The 27,310-nt window shown below is 34.9% G+C and overlaps 1 protein-coding gene across 2 annotated transcripts in view; it reads right to left on the reverse strand.

Moving 5' to 3' along the window:
• The window catches only part of LOC145291997 (ferroportin-like), a 260,890-nt gene that overhangs the window by 12,750 nt on the left and 220,830 nt on the right, over window positions 1-27,310 (reverse strand). For both annotated transcript variants that reach the window (XM_080137974.1, XM_080137973.1), the window contains exon 4: window positions 4,790-5,032. In XM_080137974.1, the coding sequence (XP_079994100.1) occupies window positions 4,790-5,032 (243 nt within the window). The remainder of the gene's footprint in view (window positions 1-4,789; window positions 5,033-27,310) is intronic.

Below are 27,310 nucleotides of genomic sequence, written 5' to 3' on the forward strand. Positions count from 1 at the left end.
AACAGTTATTGTTTGCACTATTTTTCTTTGGAGTATTGATATGCATATTACGTTTTGAAGGATATGAACCTGTTCATTTGGCACAATGGTTAGAGTGTTTGCTAATAGACTGGAAAACTGGAGTTAAATCCTCTGTCAGATCATACCAAAGATTCAACAAATGATACTCGATGTGTCTTTGCTTATACTTTACCTTATAATGATTTCAGCATTATAAAGTAAGTGGCATACTTCCCCACATCTCAGTGTCAATGAACAGGGTGTCACTCTCGACTATAGTCAATCAATTTATTTTTAAAAACTTATTTGAATATTTAATTATGTAACTCACATTCTGGTATTCTTCCCTTAATATCTTTTTACAAAAATCTTTTAAAATTCAGCTATAATAGATATTTTTTTTTAATATTTACTATTTGATGTTTTTTTTTTTCTTTTTCAACTAATTTGACGAGGAGGGCACAAACTGTACAGTGGATACTAGCATGCTTTAGGAATGTTAACTGAGCTCGATTCCAGTCATATCTATCACACACATTTACAGTGTAGTACCTTTGGAAAAGATATTAACCCCTTTCCACAGTTACGAGTAAAAATCAACTTAAGTTTAATACATCGTTCATAATTTTTTAATAAGTATTGTATTTTGACATAAATTAACCTCAAATGGTTGATATGCTATAAAAAAAATACAAAACAAACCAGTTTAATAAGTTCCAACTATGAGCAATGATATAGAACTTTATAATTTCATTACATGCCTTCATTTAATTGTCTAAGAATGCCAGAATTTGGCGATATATTATAATAAATAACCAATTGAAAACTAAACTCGTTTTTAATTCTAAATTTTTAATATAATTTGTTGATATAAATCCTGGTTACAATTATTGGAATGTCCAAATCACTCCTTACTTTGCACATGAGTTAAAATATCCCCATGATTTAAAATATGGCGGAGGTTTCCTTGATCTATCTTTATCTTTTATTTAGAAGAGTTTGTTTGATAGGTAACGTAATATAAGATTTGTTTGTAATCTTTATATACAGAAAATATTCTCAATGGCAAACTGTTGTTATATAGTAATCTTGAATAGAACTCATATATGAAGAATCGTGAAGGTTCAATTGATCAGAATTTGATGTCTGGGGAAAAACATGGTTAGAAGATGATAAATCGAAGTTAAGGATCAGGTGACTGTTGGAACTGTCATTTTACATAGCTTTCCAGATGGCAACCATAAAGCAATAGCTCGCGGATCCAGGTCACTGACATCTGCTTAACGAAACTATAGTCAGATAGAGAAGAAAGCACTTGCAATAATTTTTACCACAAAATAAATTCACAAAATGTTATATAAATATCACTTTACCTTGATCATAAACCTTTTGTTAGCATTTTGAATCCAAGGAAAGTACCCCAATCGTCTGCAAAGTAAGCCACTAACCTGTTGGGTTATGATTTCTCTAACAGATACTGTTAAACTGATGCAATCATATATGCTGATGATTTATCCAAATTCATGAATAAGCAAACTAAAGTCAAAGAGGATTCAGTTGTTTCATTACTACGAGGTGCCTTCAATAAGTTTCAAAACGTTTTTTGTACAGGCATTTAAAATTATCTTAAACTCTTAAAAATTCAGTATGTTATGGCTATACATCTTATGAGATGACTGACTAAATTTTATGATTTCAGGTTGAAATGAACAGCTACAGAAGGAATTGGAATACACCCTACTAAAGCCTGATTGTCACAGCTTGTGAATTTCAAAAATGTAAACACTTTAGAAGAACGATATACAATAAAATTCTATTTTAAACTTAGAAAAAATGCCACAAAAGCGTATGGAATGCTTCAGACTGCTTTTGGACCATCTTGCATGAATCGAGCATCAGTTTTTGAGTGGCATAAGAGATTCAAAGAAGGTAGGGAGTCTATGATGCGGTAATGAGGTGTGGGAGGAGTAGGGAAGACATAACACCAGATCTGATTGGTCAAATAAAAAATGATATGGATAAGAACCGTCATATCTATAGAGACAATAAGTGCACAATTTGATGTCAGTGTGAGAACTGTACACACAATTATTCGTGAAGAACTGAAAATGCACAAATGCAGAAGTCCACAACTCCATCCTTGTCACAGATTAGTTGTTCCCTGTGACTTTTGATTATTTCCTAAGTTCAAGGAAAACCTTGGAGATTGTCGAACAATTGAGAAGATGAAAGAGGCTGCGACGAGGGTCACTGACTCGCTCCCACAAGAGAACTTCCATGGGGCTTTCAGAAGTTGTTGGAATGGTACAAGTGCATTGCAGCCAGAGGAGATCACTTTGAAAGGGACTAGAGGTTTGCGTGTACTATCAATAAAAAAGTGCATACAAAAAAGTCTGAAAACTTATTGACGGCCACTCGTATTTGTGGAATCAGAAATTATTTCAGTGTTCACATCAACTGCCAGAGTACTACTGATGATTTCACAAATAATCCGTGAGGCTACAGTTTCCAGCCGCTTTGCTGAAGGCAATATTTCACTTCCATCATATAAAATGAGGTATACAAAGAGAAAAACCGACCTTTATTCAGCATCAATCATCATTGTCAAAAGTATTACTTTTTCTTTTTGCAAATCCATCCATTAACAAAGAAAGTAAACATCTCTTGAAATATAAGAGAAAACCAATTCCTAGAAAAAAAGAATCGCTATCAATATCCTGGTGCTTCTTGAGAATTACACCACTAGAAATATTCGGTGTCGCCTAAGGAATTAATTTCCATAACTCATGTAAATTACAGAATAAAAAAGAATGAAAATAAATAATCTGCTTAGTTTTGTTATTTTTAATGAATAAGCGTAATTATAAAAACAAAAGTAAGTTGTAAATATGATTCAAACTCGTTACTTTTGTTTCTGCTAAACCGTTGCAGCAAAAAGCATCAACTTTAAAGTTTTCATTTTAAAATAAAAAGCATATGTTTTTATTCCTCTTCTTTATTCTTTCTTCATTTTGAACCGGAAGTAGAACATAGAGCATACGCGAAGGAAGAATGTTTCGTGGGAAAAGTTATTTTTGTATTTTTAAAAACAAAATAACTATTTATAACGAGAAAATATTGTTTGTACACATACAGAAATGACATATTCAGTAACTTTGTTTTGTATTCGTGAAGATTTGAGACATAATCGTTTGAAATGACATTGCTAAGTTATGATGATCATGAATATTATATAATACATGACTGCACCTTATAACAATTGTATTTGAGATGCGACTTGAATATTTAACAGATTAATGAGTGAAAAAAAGCATGATTAATAAACATTGGGTGTTTGCTCTAAGATAAATAATTAGCAGTGAACCTGTTTAAAAATTTGTAAATCATATGTACTAGATTATTGCTATAATGCAAATCTGTAAAGTTAGCAATTGGTGCAATGAAAACAAACAAATAAATGAAAACGATCAGTGCAGTAAAAAACATAGTAATAAATAACTAAATAAACGATCCTGGTATAATGAGTTGTTGTCATAGTATATGTGAATAAGTGGATGAAAACTCTTCTATTTTTCTTCTAATAAGACAAAACAAAAAAATTAAAATATCAATCCAGACTAAAAAGCTGATTCAATTAATGTGATTGAAGTTTTTTTTTTTTTCAAACACAAACCAATTTTGGATAAAAAAAGAATGACAAGTTTTTTTTTTCAAACACAAACCAATTTTGGATAAAAAAAGAATAACAAGTTTTTTTTTTCAAACACAAACCAATTTTGGGTAAAAAAAGAATGACAAGTGTTTTTTCTATGTAAGTACAAAGTAAAGCGATTAACCATAGTCGAGAGTGATGTGAAGACTCCCTTTCATTGTAATAATTGTATAAGTAAACTAAATAGGGGAGAGCACTACTCCTTTTCCATGATTACTCCACTTATCCTTAGTGATTAGCATCAAGTACCATTTTTTAGTCTTCTGTCTGAATTGAATAAACATTGAACCCTACTCTTCTGGCACATTAACGAACACTTTTAACATTATGTCAAATGGGACGATCATTTTTATGTAGCTTTTGCTTATTAAACTATTCTGGACAATGAAATAGGGAAAAATCTCACTTTACTTCTTAGGACTTGAAAATCTACTTTACACTACTATTTTACACATAGCCAGCAGGAGGAGAATTAGGTTCATACCTTTCCCAAGGGTATTAAGTAAGTGACTTTACTGTTACTTTCACTTCCAAACTTTTGGTATCTGATATTCCAAATGATCACCCATCTACATACTAACCAAGTTTAGCATTGCTTAACCTTAGCGAATGACTTTGAAAACGATGTAATAATAAGTTTATATATTGAATCCCCTGAAATTGAATTAGATGATCACAATAAATTGGCAATATCACTTCCTGCGATTATTATTGCAAAATGTGTTAGGATATAGGCTTCACATTGATTATATTTCATCTTGAAAATATGCTACAAGTTGGGGTTCTCTAAACAAGCTGGTAATAATAGGGTTAAACGAAATGATTCATGAAGGCTGAATGTATTTTATCAATTCAATTCAATAAAGAGCTTTAGTCAAATAAAATCGTGTATTTTTCTGAAGAAAAGAGAGTTCTAATGTGTATTAAAATCAGATCTAAACACTGCATTAATGCATAAAAGCATCTGCATAAACTTTGTGCAAACAATGATATTGCATAAAATCTCAAATAATAAGCCATGTTATGGTTTTAAACTTGATGACATCTATAGATTTTATATTTAAGTGCAACACTCACTTGTAAGTTTGCTTGATTCTCGGGCACATATTACAGCCACCCAGTCATTGCGTACAGAAATAGTTCCGGCCAAGCTTGCTAATCTGGCGACAATAGCCAATCCTATGATCAGGACTTTTGCAATAATGGTTCCGGTTCCTTCCAAGTAGCTTGTCAATTCAGCAATCCAAGTGAGGTAGACACCAACCAAACATGCACAGAGTAAGACACAGGTGTTCTGCACAAATAATGCTATACGAGCCGCTGAAAATAAAATGAAGACATTCTATTAACATTAATATGAAATACAACTTAATTCACTTATTATAATCATAGATAATATTATCGATCGGTTCGAAAATATCTTGTTGCAATTGAATCTATACTAATAGATGTATGTCTTTGTGTGTCTACACAATATTTAATTCTATATAAATCCATCTAAAATAATCTGTCTACCCATTACAATTTATCTTCAACAATTTATCTACAAATACAATTCAACTATGCAAATATGTCTACTGATGTAGTTTATCTACAAACAATATTTTTAGAGAAAGAAAAACATTAGTATTACACAACAATTTTGAAGTATGTTTATAAACTGATTCGTGCTTTTTTAAAAAATGTGTGACTGCTCTTAACTTTATTTTAAATATTATTTGATCCATTATATTCTATATTCTTAATCTTTTTTGTTAAAAACATTTTTTTCTGAAATAGATATCATTTTCACTAATCTACATTTACGTAACTTTACACACAGACATGAAAGAATTAAATAGACCCCTTATTATCATTAATACAATTCAATGCAATATACGGTGAGAAGGAACGCAGGTCTATACACGCGTATCACAATCTCTCAATACACATCATCTGTAGATTTTTAGTCAAAACGAAGCGGGTGATTCCTCCAATGTTTGTCTAGTCTGACTTTGAAGGTATTTAGTGACTGCAGATACCACTTCTTCAGGCAACTAGTTCCACACGTTCACCATATGTTGGGAGAAATGATGAACCTAGGCTATGATTATTTTTCCACAATGATGAATTATACAATTATTTGGTTAAGAGTGGGAAGTGGAATCCCGATGTTTATGACAATTTAATGCTGATAAAGTTCAACCATAATATGGCTGCTCTAAAACCTTGTGAATTCTAATGCTTCTTTTTCTAGTGTAATATAAGTATTACAGATGATGGATATGATGAAACACAAAAAAAAAACACTCCATATAAAACATGAATATTTTAAACATTCATTGTTTCTTTGCTAGTCATCAACAAAGAAAGCAGGACTTTTAAACATGTATGAATTATGTTTGTTGAGTGTATAGTTACTTTCATGTGTGTGTACATACGAATTATATCTTTGTAGGTGGATTGTATTTGTAGAGATATTATAGTTGTAGAGTTATTGTTATAAAGAAATCCTCACACCTATTTGGTGTATGAATGCCAAATTATTAAAGTTATCTGTTGAGACACTTGTAGTCTGTCTAAACTGTACGAACGAACTGACTAAACCAAGATGGCCGACTCCTATTTATATCACCACAAGCAAGGGAGGTAACCATGTAACTGAAGCAAGGGAGGTAACCAATGTCTACATTAACATTGCTGCTGTCCTCAAGTGAATAATTTATTTCTGATTTAACAAGTCCCTTAGAAGCTCAGGCGAAGCTCCTGCCTTGGTCAAACAATCAGAGACCTGATCACAACCCTTGATCCATTCTATCTGTATCTCCCCTCTACTCTTCATTTCCTTCAGCCTTGCTACATCTATTCTCAATCGTCGATCGCTTACCAGATTGTTGGAATTCAATGTCTCCACAAGTGATGCATTATCTGTCTTGCAGAGAACGTCTGGCAATTTAGATAACTGAAATACCTCTTGTATCATAACCGCAGTCAAAACACCAGCATCAGCTCCCTCATTCAGAGCAAGAGTCTCTGAGGCCAATGGGCTTTTTGTCACTCTGTCCAATTTCTTTGACGCCCAACACATGGGGGCCATTTTGTCAGTACTTCCTCCAATAAAGACAACAAAACCACCCTGTGAAGATCCATCTTCCAGACTGGCATAAGAGGCATCAGTATAACACAAAATGTGTAAATCTGAGGGCTTTCCCAATTTTGGAAATGTTATAGAACCCTTCTTGGATTTCAATTTTGATAAGGCTTTATTCGCCTCAAATAAGGCTTTTACTTTGGGATGCTTTCCAGTGTTGCTCATTTTACACACATCAAAAGCTATATCAGGGCGTGTTTGAGTTGAAACCCACATCATCTGACCTGCAAGTCTCTTCAACTCATGCTTTTCTTCTTCATTCAGTTCATCATTTTTCCTCAGTATCCTCCCTTTGCTTATTTCTATTGGAGATATGGAAGATACATATAGATCTTGTTCTACAGTGATCCCATTTTCCTGTTGATTAACATTCAGTCCAACATATTTGAATGTTCCACTTTCATGAGATCCCACCTTAAATTTTTCTTTCAATGTTGCAATCACATCCCTTTCAAACTCTGTGTTTCCACAGAAAACAAAATCATCCACGTGCATAGCAAGAATTCCAGTCAAATTTCCTTTAATATCATGCCACAAAAACAATGCATTATCATAAGCACTTGCTACTCCTTTTAATTCAATCAAAGCCTGAGTAACTCTCTTGTACCATGCCCGTGGAGCATCATTCAATCCATAGATGCATCTTTTTAATTTCCACACTTGAGATTTAGGACAAACATCAGATGGTGGCCTCAGGTACACATCTCTCTCTAAAATACCACCTTGCAAAAAGGCTGAGGTAAAATCTATGGTCTGCAGCATCCAATTCTTTATTGATGCGGTTAGCATGACCATTCGCATAGCTTCACGGCTACATGTTGGGGAGTCCGTTTTCAGATTACTATTTTCTTCATAGCCTCGTGCTACAAGGCGAGCTTTCATTGTTTTCTGATTATCCTTGAATTTTTCAGTAATCACCCATCTTGTGGATATTGTTTTTTGACCTGTGTATGGCACACATTCAAATACTTCATAGGTGTTCATGTTTTTTATTTCTTTATGCTTGGCATCCATTACAGCTTTCGACTGCTCTTGTTCAGCGGTGAGCAGGACTACATTTTCCTGTTCAGTATATTGGGGCACTTCTCTCCAATGATCAATATGATTCCAGTTGATACAAACTTGATCCTCGTTTTCATCCTCAGGTTCTATATTGATCCAATGACTATATTTGCCAGTTGATTTAGGCTGTACTGACATAACCTTTCCTTTCTTCCACTCCTCACTTCCATTTATTTTATAAGTTATGGTCTTATTTCGGCCAGGTTTTTCAGTCTTATCTCTTAAACTGGTAGAACTATCAACAACTTCTTCTCTGTCTATATCTTCACTTTCTACCACTTGATTCTGCAACTCCTCCTCCTCAACTGAAAGGTATTCATTCTTCCCTTCTGTAGTGTTTCCCAGCATTTCAGCTTTTTTTGTTCTTTTTTCGTTGTTTTTATTCACTTTCATCAATTGGCACGGATGCATCCTATAAAATGCTCCGCCATGTCTGATTAAGACAAACTGGCCTTCTCTGCCTAACACTTTTGCTGGACCACGCCATCCTTTAAAACCCTGCCTCCGATAATAGATTTGGTCTCCGGTAGCATAATCTTCATCAGCATAAGTTCTGACATTAGACCTGAGAGCTCTCCTAATTCTCTCACTGGACTCAGCTTCCAAAAAGTTTCTCCTTGCACTATGGAGAGCATTTAAATTTTTTCTCACCATGTCACTTGTAGTAGAGGACTCCATAGCAGGTAACTGGTCTGTCAGAATTGAGGGTGTATTTACATTGAAACCGAATACAAGTTCATTTGGACTGTGTCCAGAGTAATTGAGGAGGGCATTTTTTGCACAAATAGCCCATGCCAAGGCAATTTCAGGTTCACACTTCTCATCGTCAATTGTTTTTTTCATTGCCTCAGCAACTATCAAATTATGACGTTCTACAGTACCGTTGCTGAATGGACTTTCTGCGGCAGTAGTACAGGTCTCTATGTTGAGTTTTTAATTCATCTGTCTATAGTGTTCGTTGTTGAATTCACCCCCATTATCACTCAGAAAACGAACAGGAGATCCGAAAAGGTAATCCACATCATAAAGATGTTTTTGATGATCTCCTCCTTCTTCTTTGTTTTGATCAATGTTGCCGCTGAATACCTGGTAGCGGCATCAATGAGATGTAGTATCCACACCTCATTGTGGATGAACTCTTTCAAATCCATGCAAACTGTGTGATTAAATCTATTGCCAAGAGGCAATCCCACAACCGGTCGCAGTGGAGCTTTTTTAAATCTAAGGCAAATTTGACAGTTTTCACAAACCTCCTCAATCGCCTTTATAAATTCCTTGTCATTGAATTTGCCACTTTTTTTAACCAAGGAAACAAGTTTTTCCTTCGAGGCATGAGCAAACTGTCGATGAAGTTTTTCTGCTTTTTTTTTTTTTCTGTGAAAGAACACTGACCAAAAGTCTGAACATGTAATACAATGTTCTTAGTACCACTATGATCCAACAACTTATTTGTTAAGGGGAGACAATAGTGCCCTGAAGTTGTGGTCTTTAGTTCAATACATTTATCAAAAATCCAGCACATATCTTTCCGGAAATCTAGCACTATTCCTGCTGTCTTCATTGATTTGTGACTTAATAGAAGAGGCAAGTCGTTTTTCACAATATCTGCTTCGATATAAACTCTTATACCTCCGAGTGTAACCGGAAATTTAGCAACTTTAATTGCTGTGACAGCCACTCCATCACCAAAACAAAAACTCCGGTCTGAGTTCGTATACTTCACTAGTTGCAGGTCACTTTCATTTAAAGTATCTAAATAAACATCAAGCCACACTTCGCCAGCCAGTGTGCGAGTACAAGCAGAATCCAAGACTGCCATTCCAAATGTTTCCTTTACAAGATTTGAGATTTTTTCATTTGTACTGTTCAAATAAATATTTTCTTGAATGAACAACGTAATGTGTATTTGTTCTGTCGCTTCCGTAAACCTGGGCGTATTTCTAGGACACTCTCTAATTAGATGGTTCGGAGACTGACATTTGTAACACAACAACACGTTTCCACTTCGGTCACATGGATTAGATTGTCCTCGACGAAAACGCCTTTTGTTGTTACCCGGTTTAGAATAATTATAGTTGACGATTTCGGGCTCTGATTTCACTGCCGGTACATTTTCATCACGATAAATGTCACCAAATACTTTCTTTATCGATTCCTTCATGTTTTGATACGTCAAAACAGAACACGTTGTCCGCGCTAATTTTTCGTTCTCTTCCGATATGTTAACCGCGTTCAAAACAAGAAAAGCTTGCACTCCTTCCGGTAGAATAATGTAGAATTTTTTTAATCTTTGGTACAAAAACTCATAACGAACAAGAAAGTCATTTATACTGGTACCTGACGGTCTTTTATAAGTGTAAAATTCCTTAAAAGTCATGTAAGCGCGCGTGTGTTCATCCTTTAAATATATGTCATCCAGTTTCTTTATTAAGATCTTCAAGCCATCTCGTCCGCCGATGTCACTTGTTGGCAATTCACGGACACATTCTCTAATATTCGGTGGTAGCGTCAAAAACACTGCTGGCCCTTTTTTTTCCTCAGAAAGATCCGTGAACAACGATCACATTTCAACATCTTGTTTCCAGTTCTCGTAAACATCCTCCCCCTCCAACAATGGAGGTTGTTTGTTCGAAGTTGCCATATCCGATATCCGATCTGTCTAGTGCTACAGACAAGCTGTACAAAAAAAAAAAAATTTTTTTTTTTTTTTTTTTTTTTTTTTTTTTTTCGTTTTGTCGCACACAGAGGGATATCTCTGCTACCATTTGTTGAGACACTTGTAGTCTGTCTAAACTGTACGAACGAACTGACTAAACCAAGATGGCCGACTCCTATTTATATCACCACAAGCAAGGGAGGTAACCATGTAACTGAAGCAAGGGAGGTAACCAATGTCTACATTAACATTATCCTCTACTTATGTATATTGCCCTATGTAATAGTAGATGTTGCAGCCACCACATTCAGGAAAAAAATTATTTTATCTTGATGATTAAGACGAGCGTTCTCATCAAGATTTTTGCAATCTTATTGACTAAAAAAAATCGTTTTCAAATTGTAATTCTATCGTCTGTTAACAGAAAAAAATAATTTGTAGAGTTCACTCTTTACATCTATCATTCAATTATTATGGCCAATTGTATTGGAGAAAGATCTTTTCCAAAACTGAAAAGAATTACGAATGAACAGAGAAGCACCACTGAACAAGACAGACTGAATAAACATTGAACATGAATTTAGCATTTATGATATAGATAAGTTTTCCAGTGTTAAATCTACAAAATAGTTACAATTGTTAAACTAAACGTCAATTCTGTTTTTTCTTGGTGAAGTGCTTAAAATGATGTTCAATAATGAATATATGTTCGGCGTTTAAATAAGTATGTGAATTTATTCATTTTTTTATGTTTTTAAAACGTAAGTTGTCTTTTTCAAATGATCTTCCCTAAAATGTGCAATAGCCCTTCATTTTAGTTTTAATTACCATTCATCGTCGTCATCATCACTGCATACTCATTCATCTATGCTGTTAACAACAGATCTCTATTCTTTTCTGTCCAACACCTAACTTTAAGAAACGGCTGCTTTTTGTTTTTAAAGTAGACGTCTGATAGTGATTTGAAGTCTTTTGTCACTTTTGCCATGTCATCTTTGGCTGTCCTGATGATCTTTTGGTAATTTTTATGGATCAATTAGGTTTCAAAGACCCCACAAAATAAACAAAACAAAAGGAAATTGCTACTTATTTATATATATAAAAGAGTCATTTGCATGTCTGTGCTCTGTAGAAATGAATATGCTTGCACAAAATAATGCTTACGATAATAATTGGATCATGAATAAACTGCTAAAGTTATGGTTAGTATAAATAACAAGAGACAACACAAAAGTTTGGTTCAGCTTACAAAGGTCGCATCCTAAGAATGGAAAACCCACTTTATTGAAGGGCAAGTAACTCTGCCCGGTTAATCTGAAGGAATGGTAACTCATGTCATGATATCCCTCTTTCATTATAAGTATTATTTGTATAGAGTTTGCTAATGCAAGTTTCCATATATAACTTTTCTATAGATTATATTTTGAGGGGAGATTGTATGGTATGATTATTGGTTAATGGTTATTCCAGTTGGTGTATTATTACCGGACACAGTTTTAGCTTTATGGGATAGTTCAGATGGAATGCTGATGCTGGTGCATGTGTTGGGTATTTCAGCATGATGTATGTTTTGATTATTATTGTGTGGAGATGCAGTGTGATGTGGGGATGTTTTATGAAGAAATATATCTGTATTATTTTCCTTTGAGATGCCTGTGGTTTGTGCAAAGGATCTGTCCTGTTGCAATTTCAACAATGTAGGACCGTGGTTCAGTGCAAGCTTGTCTGACAACTGCTGAATTCCACTTTCTTCCATCCTGATCTTGTACTCATATCAGTTATCTTGTACTTCGCTTAGTGAGATCCTTTGCATGTTGATCATGCTGCTTCTTCTGCAACAACTGTCTATGGAGTAGGCGATTCTGAATTTCTTCTTTGCGGGCATTGTTGTAGATGCATTTTGTGAAGAGATTGCTAACCAGCTTCCAATTGAATAGTAGTCGTCCAGAAGATGAGATAACATGATCCATCAGAATAGATCAGAGACATTGCTGACTCATGTCTCAGTTGCATATTATGATCTTCTTCATATCTGCCTTGATAGTCTGCCATTCGATTGGGGAAACCTGGAGGTGATGTACTCAAAAGCTCATTCTTTGGCAAATTATCTCATCATCATCATCATCATCGTATAAATCTGAAGATTCTATTGTTGACATTGGTTTCCCCGATATTTTTCTAATCAGAATTCTAGGTCAGGGATTTTGAAGCAAAAATGATAGGCTTTTCATCTTCGATTATGACTGGAGGGAAGGTAATCCTAGTATTCTAGATACTGGGGGGGGGTTACTACATAGATTTTGATGTATCTCCATTCACTCTTGTATGTTCATTGAATGCATAGGAATCTGTATTGTAAGCCATACTGTGATCTCTTTCTATATCATGCTAGGACATGGTTGTCCATCTTGGTTTATATGTTCTGGTAACATTTGCTGGAATGTATGTAAGAAAGAACTTAGCAAAACGTTAGGTAAAAAGAGAACATTCGAAAGAAACAGGGCAAAAAAACAAAAACATTGTCTGCCAACTGAAGGAGTAACTTAAAGTAAATTAAAGATTATATCTTACAATGTGATTTTATTATTTGTATTGGACTATGTAGCATGATATTACTTTTTGAATATTTATTAACTTATTAACGTATTTGGGTCAGTCCTATATATAAAATACAGTGGACACTATTTACATAGAAATGGTAATAAGCTCATATTTACAGCGTGTTATTGGATTTTCTGTCCAAAAAAATATTTTTTGTGCTATCGAGAAAAATGTCAGCTTTATCAAAACATTTGTTGATTAAATATATTTCTCATTTCATGGAATTTACACGGATCTTGTTAGTGTGGTAATATTACGTCCAGTGTGGTGAATGCCTCTGACCGAGTGCTTTTTAATATATTTTTCCACTGAATAAAAAGACATCTTCTCAAAGTCATTATTTATCTGGTCCTTAACGTTAATAGAGTTCTGTCAGTTCTTATAAGTGTGTTGTATTAGTGTGAAGTCTTTATTCTTGATGGACTTGTTCGTCTGTGGCTGCCTGTCAGAATTTATTTATATTTATTTTTTTGTTGTGACACATTTTAGCCCAGTAGTTTTGTTGACCACAGGATGAACAAGTGCTGCCTTAAGTCCGAAAACTGCATTTTGACGGATACGTTGTCATTTACTACATATGTCTGTATTCATAAGTCTGTTCTTTATTGCATTCATTTGTTTGTCGAATTTTCCTTGTAGCTCACCCATATGTCTCATATAGTTAACTAAAGCCTCAAAGCTCCTGCATTTCTGGCATGGGCATTGCCTTAGTTTCGCTGGGTAGCTGTTTTTGTAATTCTGGGTATTTTGTCCAGCAATAATCTGGTCAGCTTCTCGGTCTTCCATCCCACACTCATCTCTTGCATTTTTGTGCCTGCAGCTAGAAAATCTCCAATCTGTTTCTTTCTGTGAGTAATTTTGCAAGTAGAAGCATGCAATTCAAAAGCTAATTTGTGGCTCTATTTGTTCTAGAAACTTCTCCCAAATTGCTACTGGGTTGCATCTATCAGTTTCGTTTTCAAACAACCAAGAGTTATAATAGTTATAATTTATTATCCTTTCTGGATAATGAAAGAATATGGTCGACTTGCTTGAAGTCAGGGATACGTTTCAAAGAGAAGTGCAACCACAATGTTGCTTAAAAATTTTTAGGGATTCCACCAAATTTGATATTGTTATTATTATTTTGGACAATACAAGGGATTGAAAGGAAAAATAGTTAGGGTTACGGTTCCATCACTAAGTTTCCAATATGGCGTCCTTTTGTTTATAATAAACGTGTATAGGCCTCCTCCCTTTGAAACGGCTGATAACCAAATACTGAAAGAATTTAGAACAACTTAACCGTTTTCTGCTTATACAGGGTGACCCCCCCCCAAAAAAAACGGGCCCCAACTCTAATTAGAATGAAATGAAACTTTGGTCATAACTAGTTTATTATATTCAAAACATCACATCAAAACAGTACGGTCTTTGGCCTTTTTTTTTCTCCGTTCTACAGCATATGTTCTAGATATACTTTCTCTGTTTTTAGTTTTTTTGGGGGTCACCCTGTATTAACTGGTAGCATCCTTTCTCGTTTATCGTTGTCACCATGTTAAAGTTTTGATTATAATGTCACCATGTTAAAGTTTGGATTATAATGTCACCATGTTAAAGTTTGGATTATAATGTCACCATGTTAAAGTTTGGATTATAATGTCACCATGTTAAAGTTTGGATTATAATGTCACCATGTTAAAGTTTTGATTATAATGTCACCATGTTAAAGTTTTGATTATAATGTCACCATGTTAAAGTTTGGATTATAATGTCACCATGTTAAAGTTTGGATTATAATGTCACCATGTTAAAGTTTGGATTATAATGTCACCATGTTAAAGTTTGGATTATAATGTCACCATGTTAAAGTTTGGATTATAATGTCACCATGTTAAAGTTTGGATTATAATGTCACCATGTTAAAGTTTGGATTATAATGTCACCATGTTAAAGTTTGGATTATAATGTCACCATGTTAAAGTTTGGATTATAATGTCACCATGTTAAAGTTTGGATTATAATGTCACCATGTTAAAGTTTGGATTATAATGTCACCATGTTAAAGTTTGGATTATAATGTCACCATGTTAAAGTTTGGATTATAATGTCACCATGTTAAAGTTTGGATTATAATGTCACCATGTTAAAGTTTGGATTATAATGTCACCATGTTAAAGTTTGGATTATAATGTCACCATGTTAAAGTTTGGATTATAATGTCACCATGTTAAAGTTTGGATTATAATGTCACCATGTTAAAGTTTGGATTATAATGTCACCATGTTAAAGTTTGGATTATAATGTCACCATGTTAAAGTTTGGATTATAATGTCACCATGTTAAAGTTTGGATTATAATGTCACCATGTTAAAGTTTGGATTATAATGTCACCATGTTAAAGTTTGGATTATAATGTCACCATGTTAAAGTTTGGATTATAATGTCACCATGTTAAAGTTTGGATTATAATGTCATCATGTTAAAGTTTGGATTATAATGTCACCATGTTAAAGTTTGGATTATAATGTCACCATGTTAAAGTTTGGATTGTAATAAATAACAATAGAAAATACAAAGCCATGTTAAGCTTACAAGGGCCGCATCATAATAATGTGGAACTTACTTTTCAAGGACAATTAACTCGTCCTGGCTAATCTGAAGAAATGGCAGAGATAAACTGTGAGCATGAAAGATTCAAAATGATAAAAGGGTGCCCGAGAGAATGTGACGCCCCCTCCTCACACAAATTCTTTTATTTCTGATTCTATTGAAATTTAAGCCATAATTAAATTACCAGATTAAAGTGATTCTAACAGTTTGAATATATTTCAATCAAAAAAATGAATCCCAAAAGTCAAATTGGGTTTAATACCACCATTGTTTTGAGCAGTGGGTCTTCAGTTTTGGGTCGAGAATTAAGGGCGATTTCTACCATGATTACAGCATGATCAGCATTCCCGAATGGGCTGTGGGCATTCGTTATACAATCATCGGGAACTGTGGTCAGAAATAGATCTAGAAGTGAGGCATGCTGATCTTGCTGGTCTGGGAAACGTGTCAGAAATGTAACCGTGTGTGATAGGGAATGAGATATAGAAAAGCTATGTGTTGTGCTATCAGTTATGTCTGTGTGATTAGAGAATCCAAGCCAGTTATTGTGGTGGACATTGAAGTCACCAAATATATGTACTTGTGCGCTAATATCTCGCATGTGTAGTTAATGTTAATTTGTTTTTTAGGTTATACTGAAAAGTTACATGCCTCAAAGTGATTAAAAGGACATTACTTTTCATTTACATTGTTAACAGAAGAGTGAGAATTCATGCAGTGGAAACAACAAAATTTGTATGATTGGTTTGGAGAGAGAGACACAGAGAGAGAGAGAGAGAGAGAGAGAGAGAGAGAGAGAGAGAGAGAGAGAGAGAGAGAGAGAGGAGTTAATGTATGGTTAGATATAGTTTATGTGTTAGTTTAGGAAGAAGATGTTAAAGTATGATTAGTTTGATGTTAGGAATTGAGATTTGGTTCCCAAACTGAGTATTTAAGACGACAGAAACATAAGACGTATGCTCAATATAGATGCAAGTAACAACATTTGATTTGGAGAACAGTTGAGTACAGGTATAGCTGGGAAATATATAATTTATGGCGTATTCTGTAAGTATAATTAAGTATAAATGGATAAATGGTATGTTTTCAGTAGATACGAATATATGGAATTTTAGATATTAAGTATGTTTGTTGTCTTCAGACTTCTAACGAAGGAAGATAGCTTCGCCTTCTCTTAAGATCAGGAAGTTTTTATCTTGTATAACAAAGAGTATCGATTCAGTTTTTATGTAGTAATTATTGTAATACTATCTTCTATCAAACGGAAAGAGATAAAAGTTTGCTATTTATTATAGATCTGTAGTGTTGTAAGTAAATGAAGACGTAAAACAAAACCTCTTTCCAAGGTTTTATTGAACAAAATTCGCAGCTACGAAAACAAGAGAGAAAGAACTCAGTCTTTTAAAGAAAAAGGAACGCGTACAAAATCACGTGGCAAGAAACTGAATTTGCATATTTTTTTTTTTAAATAGTAAGAACAAAACAATTTAAATGAAAATATAACAATCTCCCCCACTTGTAAAAGAGATTGTAAATAGTTTTTTTGTTTTATAAATCCAGTCGCTGGACTGGTCTACAAATTCTGTTAGATCGGCATGGAAGTAATTCGCTATTCGAAGGACTGGTGGTCCTCTGAGAAGATTGGTTCTCAGGGCTCTGGCTATTATAGTCAAATTCATTTTCTGTATTATGTGTAGTACTAACAGGACGTGTTTCGATCAACTGGGTCGGGTCTGCATTTGCAACGTTGGGTTGAATACTTTTGGCAGGATTTTGAGGTCTATCAGAGCGTGGAAAGTGAGCTAGATGTCTCAGCACTACTGAATCTTCCCGGCCATCATTATGTCGTATTCTTGCATGTGTAGGGTTAGCTTCGAGGAGTTCCACTACCTCGACAATCGGGTCATATTTGCTCCTGTTACCAAACTGTTTTAATAATACCTCCCCAGGGTCACAGAGCTAAACAGGTAAAGCAGTACCAGTAGAAGAGCGCCTTTCAAAGTTGAACATGCGTTCGTGAGGAGTTGCATTTCTATTAGTGCTTAGCAGGTAGCAAATAGCATTTAAAACATCCTGTAAAACATCCTGCCAAGTGCTAAGGGGTAATCGTCTAGATTCCAGAGCTAATAACAGAGTGTTCCAAATAATATCGTTGTAGCACTCGCATTGACTGTTGCCTCTTGGGTTGTATGCAGTAGTGTTGCTGGATCCAATTCCAAGTCGTGTCAAAATTTTTTTGAATTCTTCCAACATAAACAAAGTTCCTCGATCGGATAGGATAAATGAGGGTAGTCCGAATATGGAGAAAATATTTGTCAGGTACTGGATTGTGGTTTGCAAAGAACAATCGCAACAAGGGAAAGCAAAAGGAAATCGACTGTATTCATCGACGACAATAACTATGTAACGATATCCCATCGAAGATACTGGGACAGGTCCTTTGTAGTCTATGGAGAGGCGCTAAAGGGAGCAGTAGAACGGATCAGTGTATTATTAGTAGAATCGAAGAATTGAGGTTTTATTTTGGCACAAGTCATACATTCAGATGTCATACACCGGACTTCATCAATTGAATATTGCATATTTTTGACTTTACAAAATGCCAAAAGCGATGTACTCCAGGATATATTAATGAATTGTGTAGTAACTGTAGTTCCTCCAAGGAAGAAGCAGCAGCACCATATACTCTTGATAATGCATCAGCAATGATGTTTTCACTTCTGGGACAGTGTTTTATGTCGTATGACAATGAGAGATGTTCCATTTTCCACCATATAATTTTATCATTTTTAATTTTTCCTTTGTTAGCAGGTTTAAACAGAAAAGATACGGCTTGCTGGTCTGTGACAATAATAAAGTGCTTCCCAGCAAGGAGATCCCTTCATTTTCAGACGCACTCGACTATAGTATAAGCCTCTTTCTCGACTATGTGAAGTTGGGTTTAACGATCGAGAAAAGAACGCTACAGGCCTCTCAGTCTGTAAGAGAGTTTCAATAGTAAATGGTAATTCATTATCAATAACTTTTACAGACGATTCGGCAACGTCTTTCTTTAGTTTTTCAAAGGAATTAATAATTATAGGAGTCATAGGAAATTGTTTATTTTCGACCAGTCGACGAATTTTGTATGAATACTTAGATATTCATTTCGCATAGTATGAAAACATTCCAAGACACCTCTTTAACGAATCTGAATTGGAAGGAGGAGGCATTTGTAAAAGAGGTTTCAAATGCTCAGGATCTGGTTGCATAGTCCTGTTACAAATTTGGTATCCAAGCAAATGGATGGAATGAAATGAAAACTTTGATTTTTCTCGGTTTATTTTGAGGTTATATGTTGAGGCAGCCTTTAAAAAGCACTCCAAATTAACATCATGTTCCTCCTGAGTTTTACTGCAAATAGTAATATAATCTATATATGATAAAGGTCTAGATAATTTGTAGTAGTAGTAGCAGCGGCTGCTCCAAACAGGGAAGTGTATGATTCAGCACGAAAGTGAGCTTGTTCTAAAGCCCTAGCACATTGAGTAGCCTCTTTGAGAGTTAGCGTATCAGTTTCAAGTAGTCTAGCACGTATTACTGAGGACTGGAGACCATGTATAAACGCATCATGGACAAATTCATCCCAGTAAATAGTAGCAGTAACGTCTTTAAAGTAACAATCAGCAGCAAGTCGATTCAAGACCTGAAGATATTTGTTGACAGACTCGTTTTCTTGTTGGAAAGCAGATGTCTTGCTTGAATAACGCTTGGAGACTTGCCATAAACACCTTTCAGTAATGCAACAGCGTGTTCAACTCCTGAACAACCCTCGATAACGTCAGCAATAGTGGGACCGATGTTTAAATAAAGAATTTCGGGTTTATCAGGTTTAACAAAGCAATAGTTGATAAATAGTAATTAAATTTACGATACCACAATCTCCAAACCTGAGGGTCTGCCGAGGATATGTTAAATTTGTCCAGACGAATGACCTTCTCCATGAGGGAAATAAAATTTTGTTCAATAAATTGTAGTGTTGTAAGTAAATGAAGACATAAAACAAAACCTTTCCAAGGCTTTATTGAACAAAATTCACAGCAACTAAAGCAAGAGAGAAAGAAATCAGTCTTTTAAACAAAAAGGAACACGTGCAAAATCACGTGGCAAAAAAATGAATTTGCATATCTATCTTTTTTTCTTTTTAAATAGTAAGAACAAAACAATTTAAATTAAAATATAACAAGACCATTTTAAATCTATGTGTAAGGCTATGGCTAGAAAGTATCTATTTTAAAGCTTAACTATGGGATAAGAATATACTCTAATGCATGCCTTAGTAGAAGCCTTTAGATGTTAATGTTTATCGATTACGAAAAGTCAAAACCCCTCTAAGTTACATGCAATGAATTAGATTTAATGGAAGCTTGGGAAATAGAAACAGTTGGTTAGTGATTAGGAGAGAGGATTTAAATAACAGCACAAAAGAAACCCTAAAGGTCAAAAATGGGCTTAATTCTACAAAATGACCCCAAAAGGTCAATTGTACAAGTTCTATTTTTATTGAGTTTTACCCATAACAGTATTTTAAACTTTTATTGGACTGTTTGAAAATCTGAACTCTTTCACTTCCAATCTCATAAATCCATAGTGATTATCATGAAAATGTTCATTTAAGCATATTTAAAGATCATCATCAGCAGCAGTCCTGCCATTTAACAGTGTTTGCGACCATGGCTCTCCAATGCGGATGGCTATCAATAGCTGAAACAGTTCAACTTTTGACGATAATCCCATCCAATCGCTCAAGTTGTCTATCAAAGTGTAGCTTATTCGACCTTGCTTTTTTTTTTTTTTTGCATTCTACCACCTAATATTAGATGTTCAATGCCTCCTTGACGGCAAAGATGTTCTAAGAAAGTAATTTGGGGATTTTTTATGATAGTTTCCATCAGCAATCATTTAGTGCATCCAAATCTAGTCCATATTTCTTTGTTAGACCCCTATCATTTGTCTTACAAATCCAATTTTTGCACTATTAATGCGTTTCTGCATTTTGGCACAGATAGTCCGAATTTTGCAACAAGACAGACCAAGCATACACCTTAAGAATGTGTTGTCTAGTCTTCAACATGATCGTATTGGAGCATAATATTGGGTTAAGTTTGATAAAATGTGTGTTTACTCTGAGTTATGCACGATCTTATACTACATCACGATCGCCCTGGAGATGTAATTCATGATCCAAGGTAACTGAATTTATCCATCTGAGTAATTGACGTGACTCCAATTGTTAAATCACACGTAGGTATGACTTCTTTGTCATACCTACTGGTACCTAAGTACTGGGGTTGCTGTATTGCCATTTGGTGAATGAATTCTAGGCCATGCATGCGTTTCTATTTCTCTCTTACTTTCCCTCTCTGCCCTGCTTCAAGCAAGTCTGTCGACCTAATCCACAAATCTCAAAACTCCATCATGAGAAGTTTCAAGATAAAATACACGATTAAACCCGGATCTCAAACTTCCAACATAGACCCCTACTACCATGTCTCCTTCTCCAACATCAGGGGTCTATGTTCCAGCCTTCCAGAGGTTGAAACCCAGTTTGCAACGACTGGATCACTGTTGCAGTCAGCACATAGATATGCTCGGCAATTCGATACAGCACTACAGAAACGTTTGTCAATCCGGTTTTTAACCTTTTCACAAGGATTCCTCCACATTCACAGACGCCTTGGATGATTGCTAAGCCATATATTCATGCCTTGTTCATTAGATAAGCACCAATCAATCAATACTTCTCACCAAGACCAAAAGGGCCAATCATTTTTCCTTGTTTTCCCTTCCCAATTTTGGCATTCAAATCTTTCATGATATTGACTTCCCGATCTTTATATTGTCTTTTAGCGTTATCTAAATCACAAAAGAATTGGTCTTTCGTTTTCTGATCAGCATTAGATGTTGATGCATAGATCTGAATAACTGATAGATCAAATGGTTGCGCTTTTAATTTTGCTAGTAGAATTCTGTCGGATGTTGCCCAATATCTCCTCATGCATTTATCAAACACGAGACCAACACCACATATGGCTTTTGTCCCTCCTGAGTGAATGATAGTGTAATCTCCATTGATGTATTTTCCAGCTCCCTTCCAATGCACTTCATATATTCTCATGATGGAAACCTTCATATGTACTTGTTCTCTCAATAAAGTCTCAACTTTTCCTACTTTACTTAAAGTTCTTACATTCTAAATACCTATTTTGATGCTCTGATGTATGCATTATTCAGAGTCTAAAGATAATAGATTTTAATTTATAAAAGTGACAATGATTTTATATTTATAGAAAATTCAAAATTGTAGATGATTAAGTTATTTTGTAGTTTCTGTAATATGAAGGTAAACGTGAGATACATAAAATATTTCAGCATACTTCACATCTAGTTAACACTATTTCTAATGAAGAGGAGTATTAGTTTGAGCAATTTAATTAGAAACTAAATTCAAATAAACACTAAATAGATTCTAGGTTTCTTATTAAGTCGTACTTTATAACAATAAATTGTATTTGTCCAATAAAATGTGTTTATCAGAAAACAGAAGCAATTAGCAATCATTATCAAAACCAATAAGTCTAAAAATATTCTATTAAAATGTAATTTAACTATTTTTATGAATTTTATGACAAATTTTTTATGAGTATCAATTTTTTTGAGTATCAAATACAATTATTGTTATGAGTATCAACCAGAATTACCAATGACCTAACTCCTACACATAACAGACAAGCTAACTAACAGCAGATAAGATGGTATAATTGACTGACAGTATATGGTAAAATGGACAGGGTGACTAGAATTGAACATCTGGCAAAATAACGAACTTTGCTTAGTATAATAGCCAACGGCTTGAACTAAATAATGGACAACATAGTGCACCACTGCCAAGAGACAATAAAAAGAGTAAAAGACAAACAGCGTTTTTTTTTGTTTTTTTTTGTGAACATTCAAAGTAAATCATAGAATACTATTGGGAAAAGAATTTGCACTTGCAAGACAGAGTTAACTTAATGTCATGTAATGCAGGATCATTTGCTTCCAGCATGTGAGTTTTATCTTATTTTGCAAGTAAATATCCAGGCATTACTAGCTGAAGACAATCCAAAATAATTTGGACTATTTGGATTAATTAGATTATTATTCTCATTTTGATTGCATTATATCCTCCTCTTTTTTGTTGTAGTTATGATGTAATATCTTTTTTTTTTTTTGTGATCAGGAGATATTCCTCCCCAGTAGCAAATGTTAATAACTAAATTTTATTTCAGTATTTAATTTTTTTTTTTATTGTTTTATTTAATAATAGATTTTCTCACCCATAAATGTTGTTTATTATATACCTACCAAGTAGATCTTAAAGATAGCATAGACTCAACACTTATATTCTCTTTATAGCCTCTCCTGCTTTCCTTTATCTCGCAATTCCTTAAAACGTCACTAGCCGAAGTTCGGGAGGAGATCATGTTAAAAAAAAGTCTTGGAACGCTGAAGTTTATAAACCTAAAATCACTTCAACAGTTTGCATTTTGAAGATGGAAACTCTTTCGAGATAAGTTGTGTGATATTAATGTTAATTTTTATCTTTTTAGATTCAAATATTAATAACCACATTTTATTTCAGTATTTATATTTTTATTTTTTGATTGTTTTATTTAATAATAGATTTTCTCGTCCATAAATGCTGTCTATAATATCTACCAAGTTAATTGCATAAATAGATTAGGCAATTGTATCCACTTTCAGTTAGTGAGAGGGGAATCTATCACCATACTTTCCCTTAAACATGCCAATTGGACTTTTATTAAGTACAATACTTAATAAAATAATTTTTTTTTTTTTAATGGAGAGTAGACAATGCATTGTGGATGCAGTATCGGCAGCTCCCATTACTCTTGCTTCTCTTTATTTATCCCTCAGTCCTCATTTTTAATGTGTGATTTTTCTGACAAAGGGAGAAGAAAAGCTGTATTCTAGGTTAGCAGTATTTTGCAGAACAGTCGCCAGAGATGTCGGAAATTTTCTGTTTTTATGTCTATCCTTGTAGCCATGTCACTAGTAAGGGTGCTGGAGGTAAACGTTTTATCTGGGCTGAACTTATCCGCCTGATCGTCAGGGACCCTAACCTTGGATTAATATCAGCAGGTGAAAAGTACTGGGGCTGCTGTATTGCCATTTGGTGAATGAATTCTGGATCATGCAGTAGCTTCTGGTGGGGCCTCTCGATGCCATATTAGTGGGTAATTGTTACAGCTTTACCTTATCATGTGTTACAAAAAAAAAAATGAATTTCTTCGTTTCTATTTCTCTCTTACTTTCCCTCTCTGCCCTGCTTCAAGCAAGTCTGTCGACCTAATCCACAAATCTCAAAACTCCATCATGAAAAGTTTCAAGAAAAAATACACAATTAAACCCGGTTCTCCAACTTCCAACATAGACCCTCACTACCATGTCTCCTTCTCCAACATCAGGGGTCTATGTTCCAACCTTCCAGAGGTTGAAACCCAATTACAGGAGACTAAACCAGACCTATTGTTCCTAAGCAAAACTGGCATTTGACAGACTATTTCCCTAGATGAGTTCGTAATAAAAAGATACTCTAACTTAACTTCCAAATCTGACCCCCAAGATCGCCATGGGCATGGAAGATGTGCTTATATTAAAGCTGGCTTTCCATGTGGTAGGGACATCTCCAGAGAAGATCCTAACTTACACTATATGTTATATGTGCTTCTGGGTTGCACTTGCTCACACTATTGTTCATGAACCCACCCGTGTTCCCAATACTGACGGCCAATATGCAAGTCTCCTAGACCTTTTTCTCACAACTTGCTCTGAACTATGTTCAGTTTCCGTTCTGTCTCCACTTGGATCTTTCAACCACTCTGTTGTATCAATTAAGATAAAAATGAAATGTAATAAGTCCCCAGACGTACCTCCCCATTGTACAGTATATCGACACTATGGGTGACTGAGATAGCTTCTGTAGATTTATATCAGATCTAGCTCTGCGTTCGATGTTTAAAAAGGATATGTCCTCTATAGTATCAGACCTGACGGAATGTATAGGTATAGACCGTTTCATACCCTCAAAAAAGTTCCAACAAAAACCTAACAGCCATTGTGCACAGAAATCACTTTTTCCATTGCTTCCAATGTAATAGATGTACTGAGACTAAAACCACTTTCAGAACTGCCAGCAACAACTGTTAAAAAGTAATAAAGAATGCAAGAGAGTTGTATGCTCAGTCCATCAAGTCCAAAGTAGCTGAGCAACGGCTTGGTTCCCACCAGTTTTGGCAAATAGCAAACAGAATCCTGAACAGAAGCCTGTGCTCTATCCCAATTATCGTCAATGGACCTGAGGTAATCTTGTCAGCATCAGACAAAACCAAACTCTTTGCCAAGAACTTTGTAGCTAATTCTACCCTTTGCGACCAAGGCTGCCAACCCCCAATATTTCCTCCTGTATCAGAAAACACGCTATGTGATATACAAATATCTGTACGTGATATTGCCAAGCTGATCAAAAACCTTGATTCCAGTAAAGCAATCAGCCCTGACGGCATTCCAATTATAATACTCAAAATCTTCAACCAGAACTAGCGCCCATATTTCCAAAACTGTTTAAGCATTGTCTTAAGGAAAATTGCTTCCCATCACCCTGGAAAATCTCATCAGTATGCTCTGTATTTAAGAATTCAGGTGATCGGTCATCTCCCTCTCAGTACAGGCCACTAAGTCTCCTGTGCGTCATGAGTAAGTTGCTGGAACCTGTGTTAAATAGAGAAGTAATCAACCATCTCAGTAAAAATAACCTTCTTAGTGACACACAATATGGTTTCCGTTCTGCTAGATCTACAGCAGATGTGCTTACAGTTATATCTCATAGGATTAGGATCTCTTGAGGAGGCAACCTTTCTAGGGCAATTGCTCTTGAGATATCAAAGGCCTTTGATAGGGTATGGCATAAAGTTTTACTTCACAAGATATCTAGCTATGGTATAGCTGGAAATGTCTTCTCAATTATTAAATCATTTCTCTCTGACAGGTTCATAAGAGTAGTAGTTGATGGGCAGAAATCAGAAGCTCACAGTATTTATGCTGGAGTCCCTTAGGGGTCCATCCTAGGCCCAACTCTCTTCCTGATCTACATTAATGTACTTCCAAATCACATCCTTACATCATTCATAAACATTTATGCTGATGACACTACAATCTATGGTAGCGCATCTAAGACAGTAAATGACCAAGTTCTCTCTGATTCTCTCTCCTCTGATCTTGAGCATGTGGTACAATGAGGAAAGAAATGGCTGATTACTTTTAGTGCATCTAAAACCAAGCTTTTATCTTTACATCATAAACGCTCTGATCCCCATCTGGCATCAATTGAAATGAATGGCTCTTGTCTTGGGGAGGCCTCATGTTTTGACAAGCTTCTGAGCTTGACCTTTACTCCTGATCTGGAAAGGAACACATACATCAAATCCATTGCCAAGGCCGCTGGAAAAATGGTCGGATCCTTCTATCGATCCAGTAGATATCTCACTGCTGATACAATTCTCTACCTATATAAGAGCCAGGTACGTCCAAGGATGGAGTATTGTTGCCACATTTGGGCAGGAGCTACTAGAAAAGACTTATCCTGCCTTGATAGAGTTCAAAATAGACTTTGTAGCCTCGTATGAGATGTCCTTTTCTTTTCTCTGCAACCTCTATCTCACAGAAGAGATGTTGCGAGTTTGTCTTTGCTTTATCATTAAGTACTCGACTGAGCTTCAATCTATGGTCCTCGCTCACCAAACTTTCACGAGAAACACTCGTCTAGCTAAAAACACTATCAATAATTCACCCCCCCTCTTTATCTGTGCCTAAACCTAAACGTAGATTCCCTGAACAAAGCTTCTTTCTTAGAACTGCATGCATGTAGAACTGTCTCCCGTTTTCCTGCTTTCCAGCTGACTACAATATGGTTATCTTCAAGTCCAACGTAAACAAGTTCTTGATAAGCCGTTCCACTTAAGTTAACAAATTTACCGAATTTCCATTACTAACGATTACTATATTGTCCAATTGATTACTGTACACTCTTTAACCCTTATCCTCGAGTGGCCTTTGGGCCTTGATAAGTGGTGATACCTATGTAAAAAAAAGAGCATCATTTCTCTTCATATTAGGTGTCTTCTAATAAGTTTCCAGACTTTTTTCGTATGAGCACTTTTATTGATAGTACATACATGAAACTCTAGTCTCCTTCAAAGTAATCTCCTCCAGCTGCAGTTCACTTGTTGTATCATTCCAACAACTTCTGAAAAGCCCCATGGAAGTTCTAAGAAAATATATTTCATTTTTCTTGATTCTATCATTTTCATTCATTTTTCTTTCCTTCATTACCTTCGTTTGTTTTTATTCATTTTTCTGCATTCAATTTTTTTTAGTTATTTTTTTTATTTCCTTCATTTATTTTCATTCCTTTTTCTTAATTCAATTTTTTTCATTCATTACAATAATTTTTCTT

Source organism: Euprymna scolopes, chromosome 13 (genome assembly GCF_053919585.1).
Source record: "Euprymna scolopes isolate OS-2025 chromosome 13, ASM5391958v1, whole genome shotgun sequence".
In the NCBI taxonomy this organism is placed as follows: Eukaryota; Metazoa; Mollusca; class Cephalopoda; order Sepiida; family Sepiolidae; genus Euprymna; species Euprymna scolopes.